Here is a 21,524-nt window from a genome sequence, read left to right as displayed (position 1 = left end):
CTTTGAACCACACTAGTTTTCGGCTTAAAGAGGATTCAATGCATGTGGCACTTAACGTTTTTGACAAGTGTGTGCAATTGACTATCTGGCTTCATTTTCATTGTAGTATTTGCTTAGCATCTTAAAAACTCAAGCCCAGTTTTCCATCTACTTTAAGACTCACCACCCATGTGGGAAAATGTAGGTGAGCAGAGTCTTAAAGAAGATAGAAGGGCTTTATTTAAAACGTTGCGCCTGATTTAAAACGAATGGTGAATTAACAACGTATTTTCATTTGTAGATTTTCCAAGAGGTAAAAAGCAGTGACATTGCCAAAACCTTCCGCAAAGCAATCAACAGGAAAGAAGGGATTTGTGCTCTGGGAGGCACTTCCGAGCTGTCCAGTGAAGGAACGCAGCATTCTTACTCAGGTAATAGTACGAGTTTCACATGTGGTAGGTTAACGCAGTGACCTAATTAGGGTGCCTGCTATGATGTTAAGAAGGGGCACTAGAAAAACATTGGTTCCTAATAGAGAATACAGCAGAAGCCCATTGTGGCGCGTATTTAGACCTGGGACTAATACTTGCCATAACGGCATTGTAAGTATTTATTGTATCGCTTTGTTAGCTTGCAGGACATATTATACAATATGAGCAATGATAGGCTTTATTATAGTAGAACTCTACAGGAATGTAAGTAATAATTTTTAAAGAATTTGGTAACTAACTTCTCTAAGGATCAGTTAACCCTGCTCTCTATTTTTTTGTTGTTAATTTTGTACTTCGTAATAGCCATGTTGTATTCAAGTATCTGAGTTTCCAAAGTGGAGAACCCCATGTTTGTGACACATTAACTTTCAGCACTACTGTACAAATTATTTTAGGCTTTAGAGTCAACCTAGAGCGTGAACTAATTTCTTGTTATTCAACATGACTATAGAGGAAGAAAAATACGCTTTTGTTAACTGGATAAACAAAGCTTTGGAAAATGATCCTGACTGCAGACATGTTATACCCATGAACCCAAATACCGACGACCTGTTCAAAGCTGTTGGTGATGGAATTGTGCTTTGGTAAGATGTTGGTTGATTTTGTGTCCCGATTTCCGAAACAGCCTTCCACATAACTGATATATTGGTTTCTGGGTGCTCGACAGCTTCAGCTCGGGAAACAGTTAGAATTGAAAGTCGTCTGGGTGTGTCCAAGAAAGTACCACCAAGATACAAATCTAAAACTCACTCATTTAGACTGGGGACTGCTTTATAAGGAAGCTATCAGCTTCCAGTTTTTCTCATCACTTGAGCAAGCAGGACATGACAACTTTGTTGGACTTAAGTATGTCAGTGTCTACTTATTTTTAAAGTACCATAGCTTCAAAATACAAAGAGAACCTCCTCTTCAGTTCTCACTCTCCAATTACTTATTTCTGAAAAATGTGTTTGTCCCTGCTGCTGCGCCAGAGCCAACAGTATCTTGGCAGAAAGGTTGTAAGATGATCAACACGTTGTCCGTTGACGGGCTAAGAGCATGCTCCACAGTCTGCCTGGGTTTGTCTTCAGCCTCTGCCACTGAGGAGCTGTGTAAGACCAACCCAACTGCAGTCAGGATATTCAAACCCCTTTGCATTTCACCTGCATCTACTATGATCCCCGTTAAAAAGCGTAAGATAGCCCGTTTTGTTCATGTATAGGCACTAAAGAAATAATTCCCCCATGTGTTTTAATACAGAGAGATAATCACATGATGCTATTGATTTGATAATCAAATCTGACACAGGGGCGCCTGGGTGGCTTAGTCGGTTGAGCATCTGCCTTCAACCCAGGTCATGATCCCGGGGTCCTGGGATCGAGTCCCATGTCGCATCAGGCTCCCTGCTTAGTGGGAAGTCTGCTTCTCCCTCTCCCTCTGCCCCTCCCCCTGTTTGCGCTCTCTCTCTCTCAAATAAATAAAATGTTAAAAAATAAATCTGGGCGCGCCTGGGTGGCTCGGTCGTTAAGGGTCTGCCTTCCGCTCAGGTCATGATCCTGGGGTCCTGGGATCGAGCCCCGCATCGGGCTCCCTGCTCGGCGGGAAGCCTGCTTCTCCCTCTCCCACTCCTCCTGCTTGTGTTCCCTCTCTCGCTGTGTCTCTCTCTGTCAAATAAATAAATAAAATCTTTAAATAAATAAATCTGGCATGGAAAGAAGCATGGTTTTCCCTGTGCAGAATCACATATTTTGGGGCAGTATTATAAACACCTAAAATGTTAGCATCTAAGTCCAAATTTTACGAAATGAGATTTGTCCAAAGAAATCAGATTCTAGTCTAATTAGTAGAACCTTTCTGTCACCACTGGATTAGCAGCACCAAATATCATGCCTGCTCATCATTTAGGCTCTCAACAAATACGGTGACTGAAAGAATCTCGTGCTCAACAAATTTACCTCCTGTGAATAAATGGTCATTCTTATTTGTGAATTTTACAGTCAAGAGACACAATTTCCGTGTCGGATTTTATCTGTTTTTAAAATGTATTCAGTGGGTGCCTGGGTGGCTCAGATGGTTAAGTGTCTGCCTTCGGCTCAGGTCATGATCCCAGGGTCCTGGGATCGAGTCCCGCATCGGGCTCCCTGCTCCTTGGGAGCCTGCTTCTCCCTCTGCCTCTCTCTCTTTCATGAATAAATAAATAAAATCTTTTAAAAAAATAAAAATAAAATGTATTCTCTAAGGTTTTTTCAATATCCAAGTTATTCATTCTTATAAAATGATGGGAATATACAAAGAAATTAAAATGAGAAAGTATGCCCCAATCCCCAACTCAGAAATACCTACCTACTGTAAACATTTTGGTCTTTTTTTTCCATGTGCATAGTTTTTTTGTTATCAACATGATAAAAGTCATATATTGCACTGATTTTTTTCGGATTACATGAGAGACATGTCATGTGCCTTAAAACATTTGTGAATATTTACAGGCTCTTTAAAAATAAACCAATTCCGGGCGCCTGGGTGGCTCAGTCGGTTGAGCGACTGCCTTCGGCTCAGGTCATGATCCTGGAGTCCTGGGATCGAGTCCCGCGTCAGGCTCCCTGCTCGGCGGGGAGTCTGCTTCTCCCTCTGACCCCCTTCCCTCTCGTGCTCTCTATCTCTCATTCTCTCTCTCTCAAATAAATAAATAAAATCTTAAAAACAAAAAAGTAAACCAATTCCTTGCTTAATTTATGTTTCAGTAAAATGATCAACCTTTCAGTTCCTGATACAATTGATGAAAGAGCAATCAACAAGAAGAAACTGACACCCTTCATCATTCAGGTACGCATTGATCTCCCTGCCCTCTTCTGGGAAACTGCCTTGTGAGGGTCTATTCTGTAGACCATCAGTTCTGCCCTTCGTATCTTCCCATTTAGTTCCTATAATAACTCTTGAGTTTAGGACTATTATCCAAATTTGAAAGGAGAGCTGGGACTCAGAAAGGCTCCGGAGCTTGCCCAGGGTTAACACTGGAACTGAAATTCAAATCCAGGTCTAACTCCAAAGCCCTGTGTTCTCCTCATTACACACTGTGTTCAAGCATGCAGAAATAAGCAAAAATATTTAAGCTTTTAATTAATTAGCATGCTTAAGCAATGGAGCATTTTTCTTTTCCATCAAGTGAGTATTATACTCTGAGATAGCAAAATTCCCTCGGGCAAGAGCACCTCTTGGGATGTGGAGAATTCAACTTCTAGAACTTTTTCAGGTGCATGGAATAGACCTCTCATTTAGGCATTTTTAGAAATACAACGACTCAGGCGCCTGAGTGGCTCAGTCGGTTAAGCGTCTGCCTTCAGCTCAGGTCATGATCCCGGGGTCCTGGGATCGAGTCCCACATCAGGCTCCCTGCTCAGTGGGGAGTCTGCTTCTTCCTTTCCCTCTGCTGGTCTCTCTCTCTCTGTCAAATAAATAAATAATCTCTAAAAAAAATAGAAATACAATGACTCTTGGGGCACCCAGCTGGCTCGGTTGGTAGAAGGTGCAACTCTTGATCTCGGGGTTATAAATTTGAGTCCCACGTCGGGTGTAGAGATTGCTTAAAAATAAAATCTTTAAGAAGAAAAAAAGAAATACGACCCTTAACCCGCATGGATATCCTGACTCTAGTCACTCAGCCTTTTCCTTTTGTGACAACGTCTGTGTACTTCAAAAGAGACCAAATAAAAATACCAAGTTAACTTCCCACGGAATTCTGGAAAAGACAGTAACAATAATAAGGCTGAGATTTGTTTAACACCAAAGTCTGGAGTTTGTTGCCTGGAATTTGTTTTCTGTGGATCATATGTGACTGAAATTAATTTCCTCGTTGAGCATGATTTTCAGTAAAGGGAGTAGACTCCCTAAAAACTGGAAAGGTCAAGAAGCAAATGTGTACATTGGCTGTCTTGCAGGAAAACTTAAACTTGGCACTGAACTCTGCTTCCGCCATTGGGTGTCACGTTGTGAACATCGGTGCAGAGGATTTGCGGGCTGGGAAACCGCATCTGGTTCTGGGACTGCTTTGGCAGATCATTAAGATTGGTTTGTTCGCCGACATTGAATTAAGCAGGAATGAAGGTAATGGAACACAGTCATTATTTTGAAAGCTGTTTATTGGGTATTTTTTCCTGGTCACACAGACTGTCGTGCTTTCACTTAATTGTGGTGATTAGATGATAACTAGAATTAACAGAAGGTAATGCTATAGTGTTGTTCTGGAAAGCAGTCTAATTACAACTTTTCTTCTTTAGTAGTAATTCACATTTGCCTGGTGCTTTAGAATTCATTTTATAATAAAGACACAAAAGCGCAGAGTTTAAGGAACATTCCCAAGGTCCCCAGGCTGGGTATCTTTTCTTTTCTGATCTGCCTGCACAACTGCCGCCCCATCTTCACCCCCAGACTGAGACCTCTTCAAACTAGTCTACCCCACCCTTGATGGTCACGTATTTCCTGAACTTTTTACAGCATGGGGTTTCACATCACACCATGGATTTGTAGGATGTATAAGCACGCACAATATAATTGTCATGTGTCCTGGGCAATACTACATGATCCTCTTCCTGCAAAGCTTAAAACATTAAACACCACTCCAGATAATCTTATTTTATTCCAGAAATCGCTCTCTCAACCCTAGTTACTTCTGGGGAATATGTATTTGGGGTTCTCAGTCTTTTCAAGGCCCCAGAATGTCTGTTGACGGTCTTATTTTGCACATCGATCCATGAAAGACTTTTTTGCACTTTTGAGACTGTTACACTTGCTCTTTCAATCCACTCAGAGGCACCTATATTTGAACAAAGACAATTACTCTCTTTGCTGGCCTTCTGCACAGTGGTGTTTGTCTTGTTAAAGAAGTTGAAGTCCGTTCAGAAAGGCAAAGGGAACAGCAAAATAAAATCACATTGGCTTACATAGTAAATCAAATGACTTTTCTTTGACAAGGTCTCAGGTGCATAGATAGATATCAGGCTGTTTAGTCCTCCCTAGCCTTTGACGCGGTGGAGATGGGCAGCCAAAGGAGGGTCTTGGACAAGTGACCTGCTGCTCCTGCCCTGGCTTAAATCCCTCAGCGTCAGAATGATGTGGCGTGAAGCAGAGTCTGTGAAAGATGAAATTTGCCTGATAAAGGTATTACTTAGACCTCTTCAGAAATCAGGCAGTTTCATGGGGCGCCTGGGTGACTCAGTCGGTTAAGCGTCTGCCTTTGGCTCAGGTCATGATCTCGGGGTCCTGGGATCGAGCCCCACATCGGGCTCCCTGCTCAGCGGGGAGTCTGCTTCTCCCTCCCCCTCTATCTCTGTGCTCTCTCGCTCACTCTCTCTCTCTCTCAAATAAATAAAATCTTTAAACAAAAAGAAATCAGGCAGTTTCAGTCTTCTTGTTCAAGCTAAACCTCCTTTTATTTCATGGGAGGTAATTTTTGCATTAGGACTACACAACTTACTCCTAAAACAATGCCAAAATTTAGACTGTTCTCTATGCAGACACCCTCTGCTTCTACCTACTCCCTATAGGGAATATTTACCAGAAACCCTTGGCTTCTTCTATACATTCAATTCAACAACAGAAAATAACAGCAGCTTTTACATGTTAGGTGCTGTAGAAAACGTAAAGTTAAATTATATCCCTTTAAAATTAGATTTAACCCGGGGCACCTGGCCGACTCAGTTGGTGGAATGTGCAACACTTGATCTCAGGGTTGTGAGTTTGAACCCCACGTTGGGTGCAGAGATTACTTTAAAAAATAAAAATATTTTTAAAAACAGATTTAACCCTTTGAGAGTCAAATAATTACACTTAAATATAAATACCATAGTGTTTTGGGGTGCCTGGGTGGCTCAGTCTGTTGAGTGTCCAACTCTTGATTTTGGCTTAGGTTCATGATCTCAGGGTTGTGGGATTGAGCCCCGAGGCGAGCTTTGTGGAGAGTCTGCGCCTCCCTCCCTCTCTGCTCCCCCCCCACCGCGCTCACAGTCTCTCAAATAAATAAAATCTTTAAAAAAAAAAAAAAAGGACAATTTAGGTAAACATATGACATAACAAAATGTTTTAAAAGCTGTACCTTATTGCCATTTGGAGCATGAAGACTAATAAAATAAATGATGTATTTGCTATATATTCTCATAACAGTGTCTATCTGGATCATCATATAATTGTCTACTAATATATTATCTTTTATTAGACTATCAGTACCTAAAAATGAGGAACTAGGTCAGACCAGTCATTGCACCTCTGTTACCTAACACAGTGTCCAAAGACCGAATGAACTTGTAATGACCAAAAATCAAAAAATAATAATAAATAAATAAATAATGAACTTGTAATGACCATTGTCATATAATATATTGGTTGTGGGGTGGTGGTTGTTTTTTTTTCCCTTATAGCCTTGGCCGCCTTACTTCGAGATGGTGAGACTTTGGAGGAGCTTATGAAATTGTCTCCAGAAGAGCTTCTGCTCAGATGGGCAAACTTTCACTTGGAAAACTCGGGCTGGCAAAAAATCAACAACTTTAGTGCTGACATCAAGGTAACTGCAAAGAACCATCACGCCTTTGGAGGATATGATGTCTTGGGGGACTTCCTCCCAGTTAGAGGGAAAAATCCTGCCAGGATATCGCCAGGCCTTGTTGGCCCTTGGCCCCGATGGTAGATTTTGGGAGAGCTGAAACCTAGTGAAGAGTACTAGCACCGAGTTTAACTTTCCTTCTGTGGGAAAGGGTCAAAGTATTATATAGTCCCGAGGCTTTATTCTGCCGCCTGTTGAACATGGAGTATCAGAGGGTGGGCCATGACCATTCTCTTCCTAACTGCCTTTCCCAGACCTCAGGGTACCTGTTAATAAATCCTGGAAGAGAGAGAAAGGGCCCCAGAATTCTCCTTCCCCTTTCTTATTTGGCTTCTTTCTATCATGTGCTCCCACCTGTAGACATTGAGTTTATGAGGGTAGTGATGAACTCTTACATATGGCTGTGTCTCGTACCTCAGCCCCTGCCCTAGGGCCCTCCGACCAAAGCCCGCCTCCAACCACAAGACCCGCCACATAAAAGACCTACAAATATTTCTTGTGTTACATTTTGGCGTTTGCTGCTCAAAGGCAGTAAGGAAAAAACTAGAAGAGGAAGGAGACATTGGTAGCTTCCCAGAGAGAGAGGGCCAAAATCACCACAGCAAAAAAATTCTCATTCATTGACTCGACTCTCTCCCAAATCCAAGTGTTTGGGACACAGGGAACACATTCAAGGATCTTCACCAGATGTCACTGACCCACAGGGCTATGAAAACGATAGGCTGTGATCCTATCAATGTGCTCAGCGGGGAGAGGAAGTCGTGCGATATTTGCATTACTGATTTCACCAGGGAAAATTAAGGATAGCTTCCAAATTATAAGACCAGCAGGCCTCCCACCCCTTCTTTTAACTTACACAAGATGTTTGGCCAGGTGTATTTTTGCTTTATGCACGAGATGTGTTCCTGAAAACCACTCTTAAATGGATTTTCTGTTCTGGGACCTCTTTGAAATGTACAAGAGGAAATAGTGCTTAAAAATGGAGCCTGCCTTGAATCTTTTCAAAAAGCAAATGATTGTTCAGTAATGTGAAAAAAGGCTTCCAATTTATCCGTACTTCAAGTGTAATTTTCACCTGTAAAGCCCTTTCCAGGGTCGAAAGACACTGCTGGGTCTGCTCTTTTCCCATTCTTCTCAAGGGCATAGGATTCGATTATGAGCTGTTCATGCACCATTAGGAAGAAATTGTAAGCAAAAGCGCTTTCACGACAGTAATGCCCTCTTACAGGGAGGCAAATCCTGCGCCTGCTAATGGTGGGATCTGGGTTTGCAGTTCATGAATGGCTCTGAAGTAGATTTCACTCCCCTGATTTTCCCCACTGTTAGAATCATTTCTGGCATTCTGTATCCAACTCGCTTAGGTGGCTCATTTAAGATGCAGCTCCCAGAGATTTGTATTTGGTAGGTCTGGCGTTGGACCCAGTTAATCTGTATCTTGAATGGCTTCCCCCAGGGGGTTAAGATGCACATAATCTACAGAGTTTACTAGGAGAAACGTTCCTTTATAAGCCTGTCTGGACTGTCAAGGCTCAGCAATAGAAAGAAACTGATCACCGCTGGGAAGGTCATCTTCCAATAGAGCAAGATTAAGGAGTCTTGACTCCAGGTTCAGTCCCCTAAAGGCAGAAGTTTACTTGACATGTGTGTTGAAGACGGTCATTAAGGGTTTGCCCTGGTACAGTGGTTCTCAATTTGTATTTTGTGGAGGGTCCACACAGCCTGATTTCACCTAGCCTACCCCCATATGAGCAGCGCCACTTTTTGTTACTGGGATTCCAAGTAAAACCATTCAAACAATGAATGAGTTCAGGAGCTTAAAACAAAAAGAAAATCTTCAGGGAGCGCCTGGGTGGTTCAGTCAGTGAAGCGTCCGATTCTTGATCTCAGCTCAGGTCTTGATCTCAGGGTCATGAGTTCAAGCCCTGCGTTGGGCTCCATGCTGGGTGTGGAGCCTACTTAAAAAAATATCTTATTTGGTTAACTATATTCAGGTCATACAGGGTTAAACATTATTTCACCAACTCAAGAGTCACTCATTTAAAAAATGTTATTTAAATTTACAATTAAATACATCTTTAACATAGCTAATCTCTTCTCCATAGGTTATGGTATATATTGTGTTTTGTAATGATGTAACCTGTCTATTTTCTCTTTCCCTATGCTTCCTGGATTTCTGCTCCTACTTTCTTTTCTTGCTCGTTTTATCTACCAAGCTTATTGACTTCAGTAATTCAGTGAAGGTACAGAACTAGTTAATGTGTTTACTAGCATTATTGTATTGGTAATGTTAATCAGTTGTAAAGTCATGATAAAATCCAGTTATCCATATTCGAGGCAGACATTAGGCCAGATAGATGGACTTTTCTGGGGGAAAGATCTGTTAGATTAGAAGACAGAGATTTGTGCCATATATTCTCACAAAATCCAATGCAAATATCCTTCCAAACATGGGACAATGGGATCCATTCATTCTTTGTAGATGTGATCTCACTGAGATTTTCAATTCATTTGTAGGATTCCAAAGCCTATTTCCATCTTCTCAATCAAATTGCACCAAAAGGACAGAAGGAAGGTGAACCACGGATAGATATTAACATGTCAGGTTTCAATGTAAGTATAGGTGTTCATTTGAATTCTACAGTCTTACAAAATGATTGTCAATTTCTTCTAAATAATAAGAATTTTTATAATTGCTTGTAATGGTGTTAAAAATTTTTTGAGCATTATTTTATAATTTATTGCTGTGGGTATAATTCAAAGGCAGAAAGAGTAGCTTTGGTGGAGTTTGATAGTTTATTAATGGGATCCATAATGATGGTGCTATTGGTTTATATTGATTGCATAAAATATTCAAAGCAAGGGTGGGGAAATAAGTGCTAGAAACTAACCTTTTCCAAGTGTTTGGATTATAATCACAGTGAGAGATGTAATGACAAGCTATTCATATACGCATCTGTAATATTCCTGTGTTGAGAGTAACATGAATATGTTTACAAACTGCGGATCCCTGAAATCCAGCTTGGGGACTCACTTGTGGACCATATTCCCTGGTTACATCACTCAGTTGTTCAGTGACCTTCCCCAAATTGGATCTCACTTTGCTCATCCATAAAGGAAGAAGTTGGGCTAGACGATTTCGTCTCAAGTTTCTAGGATCCCCTGGTGCGTTCTTTGTACCCATCAGATGTAGAATGACTTGTACTAATTTAGAGAATCCGTATTTCTAGCCTACTAGGCGGTAGGATCGAGTAGATAATACGGGCTAAACCACTTACCCTGCCCTTATCAGAACTGAATTTGTAACTGACTTGTGCGTTTATATTGCTGTCTGTATGTTGGACGTGAGACTCTGGTTCAGATGACTTGGTATGGATAAGGAGCTGTGCTGTGCGCTGGGGAGCTGTCTGGGCAGGCTCGCCCGGTGACTGTATGCATGCGTAAATGGCGCCAGTACACTAACTGATTCTGATTTCCAGACAGTTCTCCATTCAGTCTTCCCTGGTTGATCGTCAAACACTCCTCTGTCTCTTCCCTCCCCAGAATCCTTCAAGGATTCCCCATTGACTCTAGACTTTAGTCTGACGTGTTCTGCTTAGCATTTAAGGCCCTCCACAGTCTTGCTCCAGGTCGGCTAGCGAGTACTCTTTCCCATTAGTCTCTACCCGCACCCCCTCACCCCTGCCCCCAGTACTCATTTTACCTCTGAGCCTTTGCTCACACTTTTCCCTTGTTGGTCAGTGTCCTTCTTCATCTTTTTCAGCCTTATTACCTTCTTTAGGGCCTAATTGACTGATGATTGGGTTTTTTTTATATCCATTATCACATCAGGTTTTCTCATGACCCTTTGTAATGCCTTCCAGCCCCCATCCCAGGCAACCACTCATTTGCTTTCTTTCACTTTATATTAGTTTGAATTTTCATGAGTTTTATATAATGGGCCCCTACAGTATGTATCCCCCCCTTTTTTTTTTTTTTTTGGTCTAGCTTCTTTCACTCAGCATAGTATTTTGAGATTCATTCATGTTGTCACATGTATCATAAATGCATTCCTTGTTTATTCCTGAATTATATGCTGGTGAATGGAGATACCACAAATTTGTTTACACATGCACTTGCTGATGAGCATTTGGATTGTTTCCAGTTTGGGGCTATTACAAATATAGCTGCTATTGAGCATTCATATAGAACTCTTTGTATAAAGATATGCATTCATTTCTCTTTGGTAAATACCTAGGAATGAAATGGCTGAGTAATTGGGTATGTCTATGTTTGACTTTTTTAGGAAGCGGCCAATTCGTTTTCCAAACTGGTTGTACCATTTTACATTGCTACCGGCAGTTCATCCACACCCTCACTGACACTTTAGTGTGGTTAGTCCTTTTAACTTGAATCATTCTAACCGGTGCCGAATGATCTGTCATTGTGGTTTTAATTTGTATTTCCCTAATGACATATGATGTTGAACATTTTTAATGTGGTTATTTGCCATCTATGTATTGTCATGTTCAAACATTTTGCCCATTTTTAATTGCATTGTTTGTTTTCTTATTAGCAAGTTTTGAGTGTTTTTATGTATTTTGGAGATAAGTCCTTGATTGGATATGTGATTTGCAAATATTTTCTCTCAATGTTTTTCAAAGAACAGACGTTCGTAATTTTGGCAAAGTCAGATTTAGTCATTTTTTCTTTTATGGATCATGCTTTTGATGTTGTATCTAAGAAATTTTAGCCTAACACAAGGTCACAAATATTTCTTCCTATGTGTTCTCCTAGAGGTTTTATAGTTTGAGGTTTTACATTTAGAAATATAATATGTTTGGGGTTAACTTTGAATATGGTGGGAAGTGGGGCTGGAGTTATTTTTGCATATATGTTTTTTTATTTGATTATTTTTTATTTCACTATTGTCTATTTGACTATTAAAATTTTTTTTTTGTTTCTGTCTACTCTAAAGCTTCCTCCTATTCCAATGTTATCAATGCTTCATTAGGAATGCCAAGATGATCAATAAAGGATCTTAAAATAATTTGGTAAATAGCATACAGCAAACAACATTAAAGTAATAACTGACAGGTTACAAGAAAAAAAATAGGCTCCATGAGAGGAACTCACTATGTTCAGAGAGAACCCTGAAGAAAGGTTGAATCCCACTCAATTGCCCATCTGCTGGTGGTTACTGATTGTTTTGCAGAAGGTAACAAACTAAATACACATTGTTCTAGAGTCCTGTATAATCAAGGCACCTCACTGGAGGTTAAAAAAACTAAGGATAGCATCACCCATTGAAGACAAAGTTAAGACTATCAAATTACACATTCTGGGCAGCTTTAGAAAAGTAACATTCCTCAGGTTTCATTTCTCTTAATCTCTTCTTTTCCCACCAGATTGTAAAACCCTTTCTCCCATGACACTTCCACAGAAGTGTTCACGTTTGCCCTGGGGCAAAACTGTAGTGTGTCCATGTAGGAAGTGCCCAGAGTACCACTCTGTTCCTTTTCAAGTGTAGGTCACTAGAAACAGAAGATCCAAAAGCACCCGTTCCTCCCGCGGCTCCAGGTTTTTCACTTGTAGCCTTGGGATGTGGGAATAGTGAGTGCCTGAGAAACTGTATTTTTGACATCAGGCTGAAATGATTGGATAACTTAAATTCTTCACCAAACCCTGTGTTAATCCAGAGTTGGGCATTCATCTTGGGGGCGGGGGGGCGGGTAACAAGTTAGGAGTCATGGGAATAAGTTGGAAGTAAGTATTCTTTACAGAAATGAGCAACTCTGCTTCTTCCTGGGTGGAAAAGTTAAGTCAAATAAACCGTAACAACAGAAAAAAATCCTTGCAGAGGAAAACTACAATTTGAAATACGCAATTTAAACCTGAAATTAAATTATTGGAAACTGCTATTCTTGATGATTATTTTTTAAATATTTTCTCATGATTTCTCTATCTTTTTCAGTCTTATGCCTTCCTTAGGGCCCACTTGAAAAATCTCAACAGTTTTAGCTTTTTTCTGGAGTTTTCGCAGGGGAGATGTAATCCCATTTGAAGTAAATGTACTGTCCTCAAATAAATGATCTGGTGCCACCTAGCGTGCTTTTTAGGTACTGCATGCAAATACGGCCAACTTTTTCTGCTGTTGTATTCAAAACAATTTTATAATAAGTACCATATGTTGGCTAAGAGAAAGTAGAATTGTATATCCAGCCTATCATTGTAGGGGAACATGTCTGTATTTTTAGTATAGCCTCTTAAAAGATGCCTTCTTATTTTACTTCAACAGGAAACAGATGATTTGAAGAGAGCTGAGAGTATGCTTCAACAAGCAGACAAGTTGGGTTGCAGACAGTTTGTCACCCCTGCTGATGTCGTCAGTGGAAACCCCAAACTGAACTTAGCCTTTGTGGCTAACCTGTTTAATAAATACCCGGCACTAACCAAGCCCGAGAACCAGGATATTGACTGGACTCTGTTGGAAGGTAATTGAAGTTTTCTCACATTCTAATGTGCGAGACCACAGACCAGAAATACACAGGCCATGATGATTCCAGGATCTTGGCTTAATAAGTTTCCTTCTCCACTTTCCCTTAGCAAATCTCTGCTGGAAGTAGACCCGAGGGCTGAGTAAAAAGTGGCAGCTGATAGAAAAGGGTGATACTGGGAAACTTGTAGTCAAGGATCACCTAGCTTAAGGCCACTTAGTAAACCATTGTTTTATTTTAATATTTTAGAAATAGATCATCTTTTAAACCCCTCACCAGAAAAAGGTATATATGCATTAAATTTGACCTATCAGTTTACAGTATTATTTCATTCTTCCACAGTCAGACTAACCAGACAGCACTAGCCCCAGTTCCTTTTCTACTCAAAAAATCATAATAGGGGGCGCCTGGCCGGCTCAGTCAGTAGAGCGTGCGACTCTTGATCTGAGGGTCATGAGTTAGAGCCCCATGCTGGGTGTGGCGATTACTTAAAAATAAAATCTTTAAAATGATAATAATAACGAAAATGACAATTACTTAAGTTTGGGGAAGGCAGAGTTTACCTTTTCCAGATTATATATGCATGAAGTATAAGATTCAAATATGAACAAATGTAATAGTCATTCCTTGACCATCCACTGGCAGGACTATAAAATCTTTACATTTTATGCTTTTCAAGTTTCACAGAACTTGTTGCTGTGATATAGGCATGTGAAAGGAGTGCTCGTGTGTAGCTTAGAATTTACAAATGTGTAGAGGGAAGGTGTAAATTCATGAGTATAGAGGGTTCATATGACCACCCCCCAAATTTTTTTGATTTCCCCCCCCAATTTTTTTAACGTAAAACTGATCACATCAGTTACTTTTGAGGTATGGGGACTTGGGGAGATATTGGGGAAGCCTTAGAAGGGGGTGGAGATTATAAAAAATTCATAAACCTCTAAATTGTTTGACTGATTATAAAGTTGTATTCTTCAATTGTAAAATAAATTCAACAATTTTTTTTAAAGAAGGCTGTACCTAGAGGGAATGTATTTAGAGAGAATGTCTGGAGATTCATATTGGAGAAAACCTCTAGGTTTGTACAGAGGAAATGAAATAATCCTAACTATGAATTGATATGATATGCACATATACAAGGTGTTTAATTAATATATACATTTTGTGAATATTCTTATTAGGAGAAACTCGTGAAGAAAGAACCTTCCGTAACTGGATGAATTCTCTTGGTGTTAATCCCCATGTAAACCATCTCTATGCGTAAGCCTTTGTACTGTTATTATCTGTTGGGAACATCATGAATGGATGCCACAGAAAGAATTACAGCTCTAAACATTTTCTAGATGTTCGTTTACACTGGCTACTTAGATCAGAAGATGTTGAATGGTGACATCCATTATCATTTTCCGAATACACAGAAGCCCAGATTCTTTCTTTACATGGTCATTAAGTGAAAGAGTGTATGAATGTCTTTCTAACACCCTATGGAATAGCCTTTATATTTTGAAACAGAGACCAGGGAATGCCTTAAGTACACCATCCATGATGTCTTGAGGCCTTTGTACTCACTGTTCTCTCAGCCTGGAATTTTCTTTTCTGGCTCAAATGCCTTATTCTCTTACTATATTCAAGCTACTGATTCAGGCCCTGACCACCACCTAACACTCCGTAACCCTCACCCTGGTTCTTTTCATCTTCAGAGCAGTTATCTACACCCCAAAATCAAATTATCTATTGATCCATATACTTGTTTATTCTCTCTCTCTCTCTCTCTCTCTCTCTCTCTCTCTCTCTCTCTCTCTCTCCCCCCCCCTCTCCCCCCCCCCCCCCGAGTCTAGTGTAAGGCCAGGGATTTTCATTCTATGTGCCCAGCTTCTAGAATAGTACCTTGCAAACCAGAAGCTCGCGATAAGTATTTTAAGTGAACGGGATGGTGTTAGCTCTATTTTTTAGGACAGATTGATAGAAAATATGAGCCTTGGGTATTATCTGTGGTTTTATATGTTTTAGTTGCCAGTGTACTGTTATTGTTTTTAAGGAAACAAAGGCCCAGCTGTCTAAAAACACTGATTAAATTATTTTTAAATCTTTAGTGACCTGCAGGATGCCCTGGTAATCTTACAGTTGTATGAACGAATTAAAGTTCCTGTTGACTGGAGTAAGGTTAATAAACCTCCATACCCGAAACTTGGAGCCAACATGAAAAAGGTAGGTCATTAGGTTGCTGTATACATTTCTTACAGGCTATTTTTATTCTCAGTTTGTTTCTTTTGTTTGGAAAACTCTTGCATCTGAGCTTCTTGAGAACAGGAACCGTGTCTTAACTTATTTTGTTGTGCTAAGTGCCCAGCATCGTGCATGCATACTCACATGTGTATCCAGATAAAGCAGATGAAAAATCCTCAACCATTTGCTTTTTGTGGGTTTACAGCTAGAAAACTGCAACTATGCTGTTGAACTGGGGAAGCATCCTGCCAAATTCTCCCTGGTTGGTATCGGAGGGCAAGACCTGAACGATGGAAACCAGACTCTGACTTTAGCTTTAGTCTGGCAGCTGATGAGAAGGTATGGTACCCAGTTTTCGCTCTTAAGCTCCACTGTCCTAGCGGTCTGTGATCCAGCCCTTGTTATTTTCAGGTAGACGTGTCAATGACTACGCCCTGGAAACTTTTGTATTTAGATTCTAAAGTGAGCTTAGGTAATGAATAGATGCAAAAATTCTGAACAGCCCATGTATCCTTTTGAAAAAGACCTCTTAACTAGAATGCTGACACGCATCCATTATAACCGAGTACCAGCCAAAACAGCTTCTTTTAGGTCATTGCCACTGTCAGACTAGTACAAAAGGTGCATTTTTTTTTTTCTCATGAAGTAGATTGGGACCTTTTCTTCCACTTCTCCTTCTAGATATACCCTCAATGTTCTGGAAGACCTCGGAGACGGGCAGAAAGCTAATGATGACATCATTGTCAGCTGGGTGAACAGAACATTGAGTGAAGCTGGAAAATCAACTTCCATTCAGAGTTTTAAGGTAAGATTTGCGCACATTTGATGATTAAACATGATGTGTGCCAGAAAGGATCAATAATTTAGAAGGCCAGCCTTCGGTTGGTTTGTCAGTGATTTAATGTTGTGCTGCTGGCAAGATTCTCTTCAGCCGCTGGGCCTGGTGTGTGGTGACTTGAGAGAAGTAATCACATGTTAATTTGTACAAACCTGAAACTCTTGGATTTATTGTCCTTTGACACTAGGACAAGACGATCAGCTCCAGTTTGGCAGTTGTGGACTTAATTGACGCCATCCAGCCGGGCTGCATAAACTATGACCTTGTTAAGAGTGGCAATCTGACAGAAGACGATAAGCACAATAATGCCAAGTAAGAGACACTGACCATAATGATGATTAATACCCACTCTACATTCTCGCTCAGGTTTGGCCACTTTACGGATGGTGTCACCTGAGAGGCGCCTAGGGGGCTCAGTCGGTTAAGCATCTGCCTTTGGCTCACATCACAATCCCAGGAGATCCCAGAGTCCTGGGATCGAGCCCCGTGTCGGGCTCCCTGCTCAGCGGGGAGTCTGCTTCTCCCTCTGGCTCGTGCTCTCTCTCATTCACTCTCCCTCTCAAACAAATAAAATTTAAAAATCTTAAAAAAAAAAAAAAAAAAAAAAAAAGACTGGTGTCACCGGAGGGAAACCACTTGGAGCCTCAGATTCCTCATTAGTACATATGGGAGCAATAATACTTACCTTAGAGATTTTGAAATGAATACAAGATATAAGATCCTAGCACTGTGCCTGACATCATAGACGCTCAGTCAGTGGTTGCTCCAGGGAATTACCAAAATGATAGAGTTGATGTTCATCTTACAACAAGGAGAAAATGGGCTAAGAATATTCGTGCCATAGATAAGAATATTCTTCTGTCTCACTCTTTTTTGAAACGTGTTATTTACGGATGTCTTTTTTCACTATGCACAGATTGCCTTTACTACATATGTTGAGTTAATTATCTTGGTCCCTAAATGAGCAGGATGCTTAGGCCTCCACTGAAACTGTGCCTTGAAAGTTTTGTGGGTTGGCGGGTGGCTCAGTCGGTGAAGTGTCTGCCTTTGGCTGAGGTCATGGTCTTGAGATTGAGCCCCAAATTGGGCTTCCTGCTCAGTGGGGAGTCTGCTTCTCCCTCTGCTCCTCCCCCTGCTTGTGCTCTCTCTCTCAAATAAATAAAATCTTTTTTAAAAAAGAAAGTAAGTTTTTTGCATTTCAGCAATATTGTGAAGGGCTTTTCCACCTGTCACTTCCCTTCTTCCCCAAAGACCTAGACTGTGACCTGGTTTTGCAGGCAGCCCATGAAAGCTTGACTAGCATACACTGGAAATCAGCCCACTGAAAACCTTCCTTTTTCAGAAACGATCATCTTTAAAGATTTGTGTTACAAAACCCCTAGAAACGTCTCCTGTATTAAGTGAAGGGCGCTCCTGCAGATTTCCCTAGCTGGACACATCCGTTCTTTCTTCCCTTACTTTGTGTACCCTTTCCATTCCTTGCTCTGACCACTCTGTCCCCACACCTTGTAGACTCTACCCACCCCACCCCACCCCACCCCCACCTTGACTGTATGGAAGAATTCACTGCATCTCCCAGAGCAGCTTGGATTTGAATAGATGACATAGTCTTCCGTCCCCTATCTCTAGGATCACACGAGAGCATCTGTTATCCCGTCAACATGCTCAATGAAAATATCAACATCGATCGTACAGCCGATCTGGATAATTATATATATTTTTTTCTCATCTTCAGTATCACGTCGGTGCTCCAAAATTAATTCTCATTGCAGAAAAGGGGTGGATAAAATCAGTCCCAAGCTGTAGGGCTGAAAAATCAGATGTCACTTAAGACTGACCTCAAAAACAAAACAGAAAACAAAAAGTAAAATCGTGCCGCTCTGAAGTTTCAATATGAATGTTTCACATCCCAGCCAAATGACTTTACAAGAGGAAAAGATGTCTCCTATCATGTCCTTGACTAACAAGAGGTTCATCTTGATTTTTGTTTCCTCCACCAATAGGTACGCCGTGTCAATGGCTAGAAGAATCGGAGCCAGGGTGTATGCTCTCCCCGAAGACCTTGTGGAAGTAAAGCCCAAGATGGTCATGACCGTGTTTGCGTGCTTGATGGGCAGGGGGATGAAGAGGGTGTAAAATAACCAATTCGAATAAAAACAACCTTGCTCCCAGGTGCATGATTAGCAGGTCAACTCTTTCCAGGGGAAGTGCTCATGGCTTAAGGAACTGATGGTCATTGAAAGGACTCAGAGTTTTGATGAACAAGACTCCTCATCATGAGAGCTCACAGGGGAAAGAGTTTTAATGGCAACAACTCCTCTTTCCCGTAGTCAAAGTTGGATTTGTCAGGCACCCCTGAAATGCGCTCATGGCCAAATCATTTACTCTCTCTCCTCCTAGATCGCTGCCCCTGACATTTCCCATTGCTGTATGTCGTTTCTGTGTATCTTTGCCCCCCCTTAGAATGTTCACCTCTTGGGACTTGCTTAGATGATTGGATATGAATATTGTTAGACCATAATTTTGCGTTTCCATCCAGGATGCTAGTTCTTATTCGAGAACTGGGCTCAGAGGGTATCTGGATATGAGTATCCTTTGCTTATCTTTGTAGTACTGAACATTGGCAGAAGTAACTGGCTGTGCAGAATGTAATAGAAGCTTTTCGTATTCTTTTATTCTTAAAATCAGTATCTTTTTACAGTATTCTTTCTACGTGATCTTTTTTGTACATTTAAGAATATTTTGATTACATTAAATGAGACTGCTGATTTTGCTACTTTTTTTAAGGGGTCTTCAAGTAAGTAAAAACCATACATTGTAGGTAGAGGAAAAGTGTCCCTTGATTTTGCATCGACCCTCTCACACCCAAGTTGTAAACAGCTGACATACTTTGTCTTCAAACACTTGGTTCCATATATGCTTATTTGTTTTAAAAGCCTATATCATCAAACTCTCTCTTTAGATTTAAAATGCTGTTGAATATGACACTTTTGAGGAGAGAGTGTGCTCAGAATGTAGACAGGAGACGGTAGGCCAAGCATGCTAAGCGTACCATAAATTTTCTAATTTACCACCTAAAACAAGGAGACGTGGTCACTAAAAAATAAAAATATATATGTAGGACGTAATGTACTCTTGCTTTGTCAAGCTGTTTGCTATAGTTTCCAAGATCATAATGTTACTCTAACTCTGAAAAGTGATGTAATCTGGTAGCAATGTATTAGTTCAAATAAAGGCATTTACATAATAATCAGTCTACTCATGTTTCCACCCCTTCGTGGTTTGCCAGTCGTGTTTGCCAGATTTTTCCCCCCAATATTCTCCTTTTCTGGTGTACTGTACAAAATGACGTTTGTTCAATTTAAGCTCGTGGAGCTGAATTACAGGGTCTGAATGAAGGAGCGTCCTAGCGGGGTCAGAGGGTTTTCTCCAACTTACCATAATGGGGGATCCGTATAACCAGTGAGGGGAGATGGTTTCTGGCAGGCTTTCTTATCCTTCTCGCCCTCAACATTTTGGGGGTCGGCTAACTCTTGCTGGAGGGGGGAGGGGCTGTCCTGTGCATTGCAGAAGGTTTCGCTGGCCTCCCTGGCCTCTACCCCCGAGATGTCAGTAGCGCAGCCCTGGTGCGTAGAACAAATACGTCTCCAGACAACATGGCCTGAGGTCCCGTGCGGGGCAAAATTATCCCCAGTTGACCACCAGTGGTTCATGGTACCATTTTAAGGCTTTGTGTGAGTGAGTAATAAGTAATCCGGTCCTTTGACAAACTGCATGGTTATGGTGTAAATAACTGTGTATTTATAGCTTGAGTAAGAAAGATTTTTCTGAGTATGATACAAACCCCGAAGACCTAAGATAGAAGAATAAGAAATTTGACAGTTCTGCTTTGGCAAAAAAAAAAACAAACCCACAACTATATAAATCAATACAATAAGCAAAGTCGAAATATAGATGGGCGGTGGGGGGGGCGGAGTTTAGTCCCATTGCCTTAGTCCATTTGGGCCGCTATAACAAAATACAGACTAGGTAGCCTATAAACAACACATTTTTTTTTTCACAGTTGTGCAATCTGGGAAGTCCAAGATCAAGGTGCCAGCAGATTGGCAGAGTGGTGAGGGCCCTCTTCCTGGTCCATAGAAGGCCATCTTGTAGCTATAACCTCACATGGAGGTAGGAGCAAGAGAGCTCTCTGGGGTCTCAGATGAGGGCACGAATCCCATTCACAAGGGCTCCAGTCTCATGACTTAAGGCCCCACCTCCTAATACCATCACATGAGAGATTAGACTGGGGGGAGACACAAACATTTGGTCTGTAGTACCCATATGATAGGTTAATTTTCTTAATATAAAAACAGCTTTAATGAATAAATAAAAGGCAAGTCTTCTGCAAACATATACCAGAGTAACCGGTAAGGACAAACCTGTCTTCTGCTAAAGAAAAAATTCCGTTAGGGAAAGGGGCAGGGGGCCCTGGCTGGCTCAGTTGGTAGAGCCTGCGACTCTTGATCTCGTGGGTTGTGAGTTCGAGCCGCACTTTGGGTGTCAAGATTACTGAAAAATAAAATCTTAGAAAGAAAGAAAGAAAAACGGGCAAAGGAGTTGATTACCCAATTCAAAAAATTATATAATTGGCCAATGAACATAAAAAGGGAATGCTGATTCTCAAAAGTAAGGAGGGTTATGCCATTGAAACCAAGAACTGTTTTTTTTTTTTTTTTAGTAGACTTTATTTTTAGAGCAGCTTTAGGTTCGAAGCAAAATTAAGTGAAAGGTACAGCGAGTTCGCAGGTACCACCTGCTGCCGACACACATGCATAGCCTCTCTGATCATCAACGCTTCCCCTGGAGCAGTGCATTTGTTAAAATTGATGAGCCTACAGACGCCTGGGTGGCTCCGTTGGTTAAGCTGCCTTCAGCTCAGGTCGTGATCCCCAGGTCCTGGG

At 41.0% G+C, this 21,524-nt stretch overlaps 1 protein-coding gene across 6 annotated transcripts in view; it reads left to right on the top strand.

Annotated features, from left to right (window-relative positions):
* PLS3 (plastin 3) overlaps positions 1 to 19,828 on the top strand; it is an 80,145-nt gene extending 60,317 nt beyond the window's left edge. For 5 of the 6 annotated variants that reach the window (XM_027609094.1, XM_027609097.1, XM_027609098.2 and 2 more), the window contains 14 exons: positions 281 to 410; positions 922 to 1,054; positions 3,191 to 3,272; positions 4,385 to 4,550; positions 6,860 to 7,002; positions 9,255 to 9,281; positions 9,556 to 9,651; positions 13,316 to 13,511; positions 14,696 to 14,774; positions 15,608 to 15,722; positions 15,946 to 16,079; positions 16,422 to 16,545; positions 16,766 to 16,890; positions 18,582 to 19,828. In XM_027609094.1, the coding sequence (XP_027464895.1) occupies positions 281 to 410; positions 922 to 1,054; positions 3,191 to 3,272; positions 4,385 to 4,550; positions 6,860 to 7,002; positions 9,255 to 9,281; positions 9,556 to 9,651; positions 13,316 to 13,511; positions 14,696 to 14,774; positions 15,608 to 15,722; positions 15,946 to 16,079; positions 16,422 to 16,545; positions 16,766 to 16,890; positions 18,582 to 18,714 (1,683 nt within the window). In that variant the 3' untranslated portion in view covers positions 18,715 to 19,828. The remainder of the gene's footprint in view (positions 1 to 280; positions 411 to 921; positions 1,055 to 3,190; positions 3,273 to 4,384; positions 4,551 to 6,859; positions 7,003 to 9,254; positions 9,282 to 9,555; positions 9,652 to 13,315; positions 13,512 to 14,695; positions 14,775 to 15,607; positions 15,723 to 15,945; positions 16,080 to 16,421; positions 16,546 to 16,765; positions 16,891 to 18,581) is intronic. The other variant, XM_027609100.1, reaches the window with a different exon arrangement.
* Positions 19,829 to 21,524: the final 1,696 nt, after the last annotated feature.

This window comes from Zalophus californianus, chromosome X (genome assembly GCF_009762305.2).
Source record: "Zalophus californianus isolate mZalCal1 chromosome X, mZalCal1.pri.v2, whole genome shotgun sequence".
NCBI classification, from domain to species: domain Eukaryota; kingdom Metazoa; phylum Chordata; class Mammalia; order Carnivora; family Otariidae; genus Zalophus; species Zalophus californianus.
This window is presented reverse-complemented; position numbering and strand designations above follow the sequence as displayed.